Raw genomic sequence first — 12703 nt, forward strand, 5'->3', positions numbered from 1 at the left:
ACTGGCACGAAGCTGAAATTGACGCGGCTCAGCTTCGGAGACACCCTGCTTCAATCCTATTTTTTTTTTTTTAAGCCTAGCTTGGTGTGCCTCATTAATCCAAATCAAATATTTTCCCCCACAATTTGTAGAAATACCCCTAAAAGGACACGAGTCTGTACCAATTATGGAACCTTCTGAATTATTGCTTGTATGTGCAGTGGTCGACAAATCACCAAAAAATCTACTCGCTGAACAAAAAAAATCTACTCGCCACCTAGTACCACACGTGCGCTGCTTGGGCCAATAGGAGCTCGCCACGATGTTAAATCCACTCGCCCGGGGCGTGCAAATGTATAGGTTTGTCGAACACTGTGTATGTGTGATGAAATACAGATGTAGCAAACCTTAGCGTTTGCGTTGCGTTCGTCGCGGCCCGTAAGGATTAACGAAGCAGGGGGTCCCATTGAGAAGCATGGACCCCCCTCCTCCACCACCGCAATGGCAACCAGACACTGTCTCCAGCGCCGCAGACCTTTGATTTTTCGCTGGCGGCGCGGGGGACGGAAAGTCTTGCTACATCGTGCTGTGAAGACACTATCACTGCTAAATCGTTAAGCAGTATAGCTCGCTAAGGAGGAGATACGGGCTTCATAGCTCATTGGATAAGGGACCAGGACTCTAAACCGCTTAGCACCATTATGTAAGTTTAACCAAAGCTTTTGTTTTTGCCGTACCTTTTTCCAATATATTTTGTTGTTACTGGAATTAATAAAACTCTCCACAACTTCTTTTATTCATCGTTTGTATATTTCGTAGAGGACAATAATTTTAGGTAATTAATTATAGTACATTTATATAACAAATGCAAGAATAAACATCTTAGATAATGATCTTCAAATAAAACAAAGCAAGATATACATTTAAAGTTATCGAAAGAAGACTTTGTTGCTGCAAACTCAAGAGCGAGAATTACATTAAACAATTTCTGGACCCATTTTTAAGAGAATATTCAATTCTGACACCTTTTAAGCTGTAGGTTTGTTCTGAAACAACTGAAAGTGGTTATAATTATCCTCTTCCTGAGAAACTAACAAATCTATGAAAATGGCTAAATCTCATCTTATCGCTGCACAGGGAAGAGGTTAAAAACTCCTTTCTGAGGTATAAATTGATACCAACATGTAGGTTAGTACATGCCTCAATGTTTCACAGATAAAAGTGTGCAGCTACAGTATATAATAACACCGTCATATTATTCAGCTGCAGTTAACGAAATGTCAAAAATGCTATGCTGTTTTGCCAAAGATATACCATAAAGACGGCAAGAAGTAAATAAATAATTGGTGTGTGCGCGGAAATATAAATTATATATATATATATATATATATTACCAAATGACCCATCACAATATTAGAGATCAATATCAGTAATTAGAAGAAGGATTTGTGTTTGTTCTTTATATAATGAAGATTTGTTGCTGGTTGCGATACCTCTAAATAAATTAACACAAGGTTTCTTTATATACAGTTACACACAGGCTTTCAAGGCCTCACTGTTGAATACCAGAGCTTGTGTTCAACTAGATATACTTAAAAACTCACACTTGATCTATTGAAAGGCATCACAACAAGCAATGAACCTAAAATGCCTCCGGGACAAATACGGCTACCAAAACTCCCTCTAGTAAAAGTAAGCTACCTTGAGGCATTAACAGTCATTTAAAGCAGATGAAAAGGGGTGAATACAAATAGTTATTTCTGTAAACAGTTCTCATAACATACCTGATGCACATGGTTTAATGAGGCATTCAAGTCAATGCCTTTCAGACCAAACCAAACACTAGAGCTCATAGTCAAAGATGTAGTCATTGGCCAGGTATATTCTACGGAAAATAAGTGCTGCCAGTGCTAATGTCAGAACAACAATAAGCACGGCTGATCCGGTGTTACTTTCGTTGCCAGCGCGCTGTTGGACCTGGATGAGGCCTGGTGAGGCTGGAGTCCTCCTCTGCTGCTGTGCCCGCCGCTGCCGAGGGCTCCTGGAAGCATTAGTACTTGGTACCGGTTGAGGGGTTCCTTGAACAGGGGATGTTTCCATGTCCTGAGTCTCAGCCTGAAGAAGAGATACGGGGAAGATTATTCATATTCAGCCTCTGTGTGTATTATGATTTAACCATTCAGACCCGCCACTACTCAAATGGTTGTAACTCATTCCAGTGTTGGACCATCACTAGAGCAGCACATGATGCTCTCATGTAGCAGTACATTCCCAGGAGCATACTTTAAACAGACCATAAGGCATATTCACTAAAGTCCAATAGCAACAACTACTGAAAATTACCATCAAGCTTTAGCGAATTTCCCCTTTGTCTGAACAGATACACACAAAAATGTAACAAGGCAATATTCATCTAGCAACGGAAGCCCGACAGGAGATGACGAAACACCACCAGCAACTTATTTCTTTAAAATGATGGCCTATAATTAGAGTAAATATGGCCCTATATAGACTACCGTGACAGGCAAAACAACAAAAGCCATAAAGATGGAATAAAGTTTTTTTTTTTTTTTTAACATAAAGTGTAATGAGACAAGAGGCACTTTCCAAGTGTCTAGCTCCTGGAGAGTGCTAACATTACCAAAGATAAACCCAAAAAGTGAGCAGATTACCAGCTATGAATCCCCATGATCACTAAATTAAAAAGCATACCACAAATGTATCTATTTATGGACATGCTTAAAGCAGTCAGGGATATGGGTCAGTGGACTGGGAGAGACCCACAGTGCTGTACAAAACCAATTCTGCAATCTAAATATTGATGTACATACTCTGCATAATGCGATAATGTATTGAAGTCCTTCCCAGCCCAACATTTTTTTCAAGGTTTCCTTGTTTTTCTTTGCAAGAAGTCAAAGGCAGCTTTGCAAGCACAGTATATGCTTATAGTTGCAATACCAGCAAAGTGCTAAACATTTAATCCTTTAAAGCACTAATCCACAGTCAACACTTAGTAGGCGATCATGTGTAGCAAATATGTTTCTGTAGGTTTAGGAGTTTTAAATGTTACTCAGCATAAGTGTTTGAGAGAAAACCGGTAGTTTTGTCAGGCAGTTACAGTAGCTCAATATGTGCTGTGAAACATCTTGTGGCTTTCTGGTCGAGTGAAGAAACTCTAATAATTAAATTAGCATGTTAATCTGATGTACAGTAACTTTAAACTGCGCACACGTTCTCTGAATTATTTCAAGAGTTTATGGAAAACGTACAAGATTGCAAGTAAAGTGCAGTTTGTGCAAAAATCCCCCTGTAAAAATATATGTTGCTATAGTGACAATCTTATCAATCTTGCAGATCGATAAAAGTTACAGTATGTTTTCTTTGAAACTACTTTTGCCCCAACACCACATAACTTTTATGGGTTTCCCTGCTGGCTAGGAATCAAGAGTACATCATTTGTATCACCCCAAACGATACCCACTCCTCTGTGGGTATTGGATGATTTATAAGAATATTTGAGCTGGACACTGGGTTGCTTTATTAGGTGTACTATACTTTTGGACTATGTTTCTTTGAAACAAGCACATCTGGTTCACGAGGACCATATGGCGTGCCACTCAACCCCTAATTAACCTTCTCTAACCAGAAGATGTGTTGATAATAGAAAGTGTATAGTTATGCCCAGGATTGCTTCATATAGTAGCATATTTTCAAGAGTACTGTACATCAACCACACTGCGTGGGAGTTTTGTTTGTCCTTTGTGGAAGACTTTTTTCAGACGCACGGTACAAAGTAATGGAGAGGAGATGGCTTATGAAAAAGTCAAGACTACTAATAAGAGTAATGATCATTGTGTGAAGTTACACTCGGTGGGTATTCCCCCGTATCCCGAGCTTGTAAAATGCAAAGCCTGATACAGCAGATGGTCTGACGTTATTAGACGTGTTTTTGTCTTTACCAATCCCCAGGCCCACCACCGCTAAAATAAACAAATAAATATATAAAGCACAGCTTATCTGGGATTTGAGCACAATTTATCACTGAATTTAGATTGCATTTAGAAAAGTCTAGTGGCAGCTGCCTTGGCTCAGTACCAGGGCCCATCCACTCCCATAATGGATGTGTTATATAAGTACTGGCCCTGGAAGAATTAGGGAAATGTCAAATTAATACTTTCAATTATAGAAGCAGTATATTATATGAAAAGGAAGCACTCATTACATTTCATATTTAAGACACACTAAACGTACTGTTATTAGTTATCGCTATGGGCTTTGTAGGGCAAATGAAAACTGTGTTGTGATATTACGCTTGCTGTAAAATATATTATTTAAAATGGCTATTTATCACTGTAATTACTTTAGGTTTAACGTTGTCTTTATAGCCACTGCCATTGTTATAAGGTAAAAAAAAATTAGATATAGATATCGATATCTATATATAATTTTTATTATATTTGGTTCCTGACAAAGGAAAAATAGTCAGAACAGGAGAAGAGTTGGGAAAAGAAAACCTTTAGTATAGAGTATTTTTACCAAATAATGTACAACCACTTGACCCAGTTAAAAGCTAGAAGCTCTTCAGAGCACACGCTAGCTTTTTTGGAAATGGCTGCATCATACTTTAGCTATGTTTTATTATTTTACTCCAGTACTGCTGCTTTGAAAAGAACACTTTTTTTGGTACACAATTGTACATTTATTGGAGGCTGTAATGCATTTTGTTGCACAAACAGAACTGTACTTTCTAGCTATAGCTTTGTATAAGATTTCACAAGTCTTCATGTTTATTGTAGTAATTATTATAAGTCTTCAAGACCTCACACACTCTTCTCCTGTGTTCCAAACAAATAGTATGGGTTTCTAAGTAACTGTATGTTTATTTACATAACCCCATACCCATCTAGGCTTACACTTTAGACAGCTGGTAGTTGGATTACATTTTGCAATTCTGTAATGTATTCCAATAACTCCACAAGAAGGCTATTACTGGCATCTATTTGATGAGCAGTGAAAACGTTGCCTGTACATGGGAGCGCAGGGTTTCCTTCCATAGGAAGTGCCGCGCTGTTGCGACGCCCTACGGAGGAGGGGGAGCTTGAGGAGATCACGTGGTGACGCAGTCTGAAGCCGTCACGTGACACGGAAGGGCACTCCAACCCCTGGGGGGGGGCGGAAGCAGGCAGCGGACGCGCTGTAACAGCTGGCATAGTATCCCCACGCAAAGACAACCCTGCACAACTCCAGCACGCATCTGTGGATTACCACATACTGCCTAAACTGACCGGATGTTTGTGAGTGTATTGTTGATTGATTTTTTTTTCTGTGATTTTAACCTAGTAAAACTTTATTTGCACCAGGAAGTGTGCGCTTTCTTTTCTTCTCATCCTTTACATTTGTTTGAGGAAGACAATTAGATTGTTACATTCTTTACAAAATGTTGTTTGTAGGCCAGCTACCAAGGATGACACAACTTTAGGAAATGATTGGCTGCAAAACAGAGACTTTGCAGGAGTAGATATTGGTTAATTAACCCCAATTAATAACAGGATATGCATGTTCTATCATCCCTCCATATCTGTATGTAATGTTTCTAAGATATTGGGCGGAACATATTATATCCCAGTATTTTAGGTTGTCCAGCTGTGACTACAGATACTGCAAGGTTAAGTGTATACCATGTTAGTATCTGGCAGAAAGAAAGGGGAAGAAGTTAATCCCTAGCATATGCTTTCCCTTCCAAAGGGGCGACAAAAGGACTGAATAAGAAAGTAGCTAACTAAGATGAACTGAAGAACAATCTGATTTACAATTAATTGACCAGTTTAACACTTTTGAAAAGGTGTTTTATTGAAGGGTGCTGGGAGTACTTTGTGGCCTGTGATACCTTTTATGTAAAATCATACAAGATATTTTTTACACATTATGTCCAATTACAAACCTGGGCTGTCACCCCATTAGTACTGGTGGGCTTTCAAAGTTCCCTCCAGCAATGGAGTTAAAAATGCTTGTATATAAAAATGTTAATGCCATAAAATGAATAAAGCGTTGCAGGCTTATAGCTGGAACAGGAGGAGTGTAACTCACTGTAATTATTCACTTTTTGAAGTGAAACTTCTTTAGTGGCACCTAGTCCTGATGGGACAAAACTGGAGAGATGGGAGACGAAATGTGAAATGGAAGTGACGTCACGTAAAGGACGCCGCTCCCCCCGCACGTCTCCTGTCACATATCGCCGCCGCTCCTAATGGCCGCCACACCCCCCACACGGCCGCAGACATATGCGGCGGCTATAGCCACCGGCGCCGCTCCTAACGGCCGCCGTTCCCCGCTCGCTGCCCGCGTCCATGCCGCGCATGCGCAGTTGTGATGGCGCCACTGACTCATCCAATCACCGCTGGAGGAGTGGGGAGGGGGTGGCGCGCAGCCGCTATCTGCCCCCGGCGGGTGCAGGCCCAGCAGCACACTGACCTGGATCTCCTGGTAGTGCTCATGCAGGTCTTCCCACTCCCGCAGCGCTGGCAAGCTCATGGCGGTTGTGATAGCCGAGGCCTCCGCTTTGCCCTCCAGCACCAGGCAGACACGGGCACTTCCTGGTTAGCATGCGCGGACAATGGGAGCTCTCCCCCGGTCATGTGGTGCGCAGGATTTGCAAAGGGGGGGAGTGTGGTGACCTGGCCGGTGTGGCACTGAGTATCTCCCCCTATCACGCAGCACCGCCAGACGGGGCAGGAGGAGGAAGGAAAAGCTCCTGCTCCGGTCCGGTGAGGGAGGGAGGGTTGTTACCTTGTCGTCGGGGGGCTGGCTGCAGCAGGACACACACACACACTGACCCACACACATACACACACTGACTGACACACACACACACACACTGACCGGCACAGATACACACACTGACTGACACACACACACACACACACTGACCGGCACAGATACATACACACACACACACACACACACACACACACACACACACACACACACAGACTGACACACATACACACACTGACACACATACACACACTGACTGACTGACACACACACACACACACACACACACACACACACACACACACACTGTGTGTGAGTCAGTGTGTGTGTGTGTCAGTCACACACACACTGACTGACACACATACACACTGACTGACACACACACACACACACACACACACACACTGACTGACACACACTCACACTGACTGACACACACACTGACTGACACACACACACACTGACTGACACACACACACACGCACACACACACTCTGACTGACACACATACACACACACACACACACACACAGACACTGACTGACACACATACACAAACACTCAATGACTGACATACACACAAGGAATTCACACTTACTGTAGTGCAAATAGCTAATACAGGGGATGTGTGCCGAGCACACGCGTTATAAGTCAAATTTATTTGCGTTTTGTCAATGAAATTGTATTTTAATTTTTAATTAAAACATCACCAACACAAATACAATTTCTGTGACAAAAGTCAAAGAAGTTTCACTTACTATGCGTGTGCACAGCACACACAGCTTTTGTTTTCCTTTAAATTACTGCTAGATTGACAAATTTTGACAGTTACTTACATAACCACTGCAGTGGAAATGGCTATATAAAAATGTACAAAATCTATAAAATGTCTTGTTTTCGCATTTTTTACTAAGTGTGCAACAGAAATCTCATACTTCATCTACCGCTTGAACCATAAGCATATGGTATTTGGGGAATATGGGTAATTGTCTCATTGTAAATGAAGCCCTGTACCTCGAAGCCAAAGCAAACAGTATGTGGGACTTGCTGATGTAAATGTCAGATGTTTTAAGACTAGGGACACAAAAATGATTGTAAACCTCCTGTATCAAAATGATGATCCCTATATAAAATAGGAAACAAATGTGTGAAATGCAAACTGCTGCACAAACACCATCAGATTCATATCATACCTCAGGGGACATGTCAACATCTTGAACCGCTTTGGGTCTCTCTGGCTGCGGCTGCGAGTGACTTGCTTCTGCATTAGCCCCTCCAGGAGGATTCACCTCTGCCTGATGATGAGAGAAGCACACAGCAAGGGTTGTCAAACTACAGTTAACTTATGATGGATGGAACATGTTTGCATGCAAAAAACAGTACATGTTTTATAAAGCTACTACAGTAATCTCAAATTTATTGTAAGAAACACAAGGATTAAAGCACTTAAAGATATACATGCATACATATTTCTATTTATATAGAACCATGTATGTACATAGCGCTTCACAGAAGTAATATACGGGACATAACAATAGAACACATAATGAGAATAAGTAGGAGTGTGTTCTGATAAGTGTGTCTGTCGTGATAATATCATGAGATATTAAATCTGGCGCTTCAGGGGTTAATGTAGCTACAGTTTGATTTAAAAAATACAAAATATTGGGTTGATGACAGGTTAAGACTCTTCCTAGGTCTGTCCAGAGCTTCAAAGAGGACTTAATTGCTGCGTTATCACTTATGGCCCACTAAAAGTACAAGATGTGTTGTATGGAGCTGATAAGAGTCTCGAGATAAGGGCAGTTGTTATGCCAGAGATGGGATTAAAATATTGCTCGCTTGACAACTTTTTAAACTGGATCATTTTAGAGCTACTTTCAAAGGCATTCTCTGGAAGGTTCTGCAAGGTTCATGGGGGCATGGCTAAGAAATTATTCAACGAAAGAGTGACTTTATAAGAATATCATGTGACATCTACTGTGCATAATAAGAGTTGCATATCTGTAATAGTGGCAAAGAGACACATGCAATGAGACCACACATGGCATGAGTAAGAGGTGCCAAGGACAGATATCCATTTGTCACTCAAATTTAGGAGCAAGATGTTCATAATTAATCTCGTTACATCCGTCACAATAGCCTGAATCTATTGATATGACTCACGTCTGTCTAAGTATCACACAAAGGAAGTTATGAGCACGTATATGTATTGAGAAAAACTCTTGAAATGTGAAAAGAGTGGGGGGAGGAGGGGTTTCCCTCCGTCACAAAACCGTTAACCTAGCATCTGATTTATGACAAGGGTGGGCTTATGTGGTCCTCAATGAAAAGAGGTGATAAAGGTGATAAAGGGACAGATATCCATTTGTCACTCAAATTTAGGAGCAAGTCGGTCAATATTAATCTTGTTACATTCGTCATTATTGCCTGAACCTATTTATGACTCACGTGTATCTGTGTATCAGGGCCACTAAGTTGTGAGGTCTTTCATATATCTAGGCACACTTTTAAACCAGAAGGGGAGGTTTCTTTTTTCCAAGTCGTAAAACCGTCAACCTAGCAGCTGATTTACGACAGGAGTAGGCTTATATTATTTCAATGGGAAAAGAATGGTGTATAGGTCATGCCTTGGCGTTATGAATCCAGAATTCAACAGAGTTGTGTTTTGGACCCAACACATGCATTCTCATATTTCTACGCCAATGACCTCTCAGGGGAAATCTTATGGCATATATGGTCGAGTATTGTTTTATCCTGTTCTTTTAAGAAACTGTTTTGCATTTACTGTAATTGTATGTATTGTAATTATCTTTTTCTGTAATCTGAAGCACTGTATTTTTAGATATATTAAACAATTCTTTAATAAGTGATGCTTTGGGGCTCTGAAAGAATGAATGAATTGTTGGACGCTCTGAAGTGAGCATTTACAGTTTTGGACACATTTTGCTACAACAGATTTTTGTGGGTTGAGTGCATAGTTTTTCTATAATAAACAGGGACCTGAAACCCTGGCAGATATATTAATTTACATATTATGCATAATTCTCGGGTGGTGGAAGCATATACATATGCTTGTGAGTAAGGGGTTAATATTATCTTATTGAACGTACCTTCATAGGAGAAAGGTGAGTTGACTAGAGTAGCCGTGTGTATTAACCCTGGTTGCATATCTAAGTCACGTGCTCACTTGTGTGCTGTTTGTGACAGGTGGTATATGGGGATGGATTTAGGGGAGATATTGTTCATTTGAGGGACCTTGGTGAAAAGTGGGACAGCTTGCGAGCTGTGTATTGTCCCATATGCAGGTCACAACATGCTCACAGGTGTGCCATATGTGACAGCGTCTAAGGGTCAAGGGCAATATATAGTATCAGCCACAGAGCTACCCACATGCTTTGTTATCGAGGTGTGTTTTAACATGGGTTTAAAAGGTGGAGAGAGGGTGCCAGTGGGATATAGTGGGGAAGGACATTCCAGAGGTGTGGGGTAGCAAGTGAGAAATATCCAGCAGTATGTTTCCTTTATTAATTTAGTCCAAATAGAAATTATTTAAAAAAAACAATTATTTAGCAGACTTATTTAATAGACTTAAGCTGCGCTTATTATGCTGGCGACGTCGCTCAAAACAATGAACTCCGTTGCGAGCGCTTATAGTAAGAGCGACGAAAAATTTGGGAGCCGGGGAAATTTGATTTTTCAGAGACTGTCGCCACATGTGACTGTCTCTGAACCAATCAATGACCCCGTCGCTAGCGACGTCGCTGAAAGTTAAATGATAGTTTTCGCGGGTGGCGATGGCATCGGTCACGTCGCCAGCACTATAAGCGCGGCCTTATTTTATAGAAGAGAAAACAACCCATTAAAAAAAACCTTGAGAAAGGTTTTTTTAAAAACTGCGGTGCCACAGCATAAAAAAGGAAGATTTGCACAAACAGCAGAAGCCGTTTTCTCTGTACAGATGCGGCATGCGGGTGGTGAATATGCCCATGGCACCTCACTGTAAATGAGAATTTTAGCTGTTAAATCATTAATATAGCAGCATTTTACACATGTGAGTCCTTTGAAAAAGAATATGCTTCTATCTAAAGCAGCACTGAGTAGAATAACCACAGAATGCATATTCTTATCAGAAAATGAACCCCCAAAACCTTACTAAAATCACAGAACTGCAGCTGCTTACCACCAAGCCATTAGGGTCACTAACCATCCTGCGACCCTCAACTCTTTATCTACTGTACTTTTAAACATTCATAGGAAAGCATTTTTTTGGTAACGGAGTAAGGAAGTCAATCCTCCTAGTCTGGGTGTTGTAGGTATCTAGAGTTATGCTTCCAAGGAACAGTGACTTTGGGTGACTAGAAGTACATAAGGACACATACCACGCAGCTCATTCAGGAGAGTGAGGGAGCACAATTTCTTCATCTCCATGGAACATCACATGCTGCTCAAAACTCTGCACTGCCAGAGGGGCATTGCTTTGCTATATATGTCGCTGGCCCCTCTTGCACCAAAGAGGTTACATGTAAGTGCAAAAAAGAGAACTCCCACACACAAATAAAGAGTGAAATAAAACGTATACAAGTTGCAAACGTCCAAAAATTATTTGAGAAAAGAAGCCAGGTTACAATATATAACACAGAACCCTATAAGGTAATGGTCCAGTATATGCAGTTTATAATTCAACTGGTGCAGAATAGGTACAGTAACTAAATGATAGATCACAGTTATTGTCCAGTTAAGTTGGTCCCAAATTGTAGTCCCTGGGCTAGCTGGCTGCACTGATGGAAATCCTGATGAAAGCTCTCTGCCCTTTTTCATACCATCATAGGGATTGGTATCCTAGTGTTGTCTTATAACCGCTCTCCAATGTGTCTCAGCCGGATGTCGGAAGTGACGTCAACTTCCGGTACAGTCGCCATCCATGCGTTCCACCGCAATGTGTGTCAGAAAGACGGATGCGGAACCGGAAACACTCTCTGCGTGCAATCTTCTGCGTTCCAGATAGGCAATCCTGGAGGATTATACAATATGACACTAACATGGTAAAACCATTACACTAATTAGCAGAGGGTTTACTCCATTTAATCGGATATCATATGTGGAATAAGATAATCAATTTAAGAAACATATACAAGAGAAAAAACAGTGCATACTAGTACAGTATATTACCTCATAGTATAGAGAATGTTACATCATAGTGGGCACAATATAAGGATGCCCAATGTTATCAGATACATGTGAGGGACGCTACAGTAGAACATACTGTAATGGGTACATAATAGTATATAGCCTGATGTAAACAGACCGTAATAGTCCCTGTTGTAGATCCATGTGAGGAATGCAACAACATAATGGTTACACATTAGTATATCCTAATCTGATCAGGCCAAATAGTCCCTATTACTTGTCCATAAATGACATTTGTCATTAGTAATATTTTGAACCAGAAAGGTCACAAATGTTACTGGTATGGATGTTACTGGTATGGCTGTTACTGTTATGGATGTTACTGGTATGGTGATCCAAGCACAGTAGTGTAAATGGGGTAAAAGATATTACTGTGACGTGTACTAGCGAATACCTGGAGTCAGCAAAGTATACTTGGCAACCTCTTGTGCAGAATGCAGTGGGGAAATAGATCATTCCAACAATGGTATAAAGAGAATATATAACAGACCGAGAGATGGTACAGGCGGGTACACTATGTGGTAAGCAATCCAGAAAGTTAGCAACTCAAGGGGAAAGGCGACCAAAGACAGATAGGAAATTCTGTTGGCAAAACAGGCAAGGCAAATGAGAAAAAAAACGCAACAAAGGAAGGCCAGTGGCATAAACGGAAACCCTAACCTCTATCGGGATCATGGGCCAGGGGTGGGCGAAAACACCTCAGATCCAGGTCCTTGTTCATCCAATTAGGTATCGATATATGGAGTCTTCTTATCCAGAA

General features: G+C 41.0%; 1 protein-coding gene across 1 annotated transcript in view; it reads right to left on the reverse strand.

The window, feature by feature from the left end:
* Positions 1-777: 777 nt before the first annotated feature.
* UBE2J1 (ubiquitin conjugating enzyme E2 J1) overlaps positions 778-12703 on the reverse strand; it is a 48356-nt gene continuing 36430 nt past the window's right edge. Inside the window, exons 7-8 of the mRNA XM_075597444.1 lie at positions 7947-8048; positions 778-2094 (exon numbers count right to left, since the gene is read on the reverse strand). Coding sequence (XP_075453559.1) covers positions 1822-2094; positions 7947-8048 — 375 coding nt within the window. The 3' untranslated portion in view covers positions 778-1821. The remainder of the gene's footprint in view (positions 2095-7946; positions 8049-12703) is intronic.

This window comes from Ascaphus truei, chromosome 4 (assembly GCF_040206685.1).
Source record: "Ascaphus truei isolate aAscTru1 chromosome 4, aAscTru1.hap1, whole genome shotgun sequence".
Classification (NCBI taxonomy): Eukaryota; Metazoa; Chordata; class Amphibia; order Anura; family Ascaphidae; genus Ascaphus; species Ascaphus truei.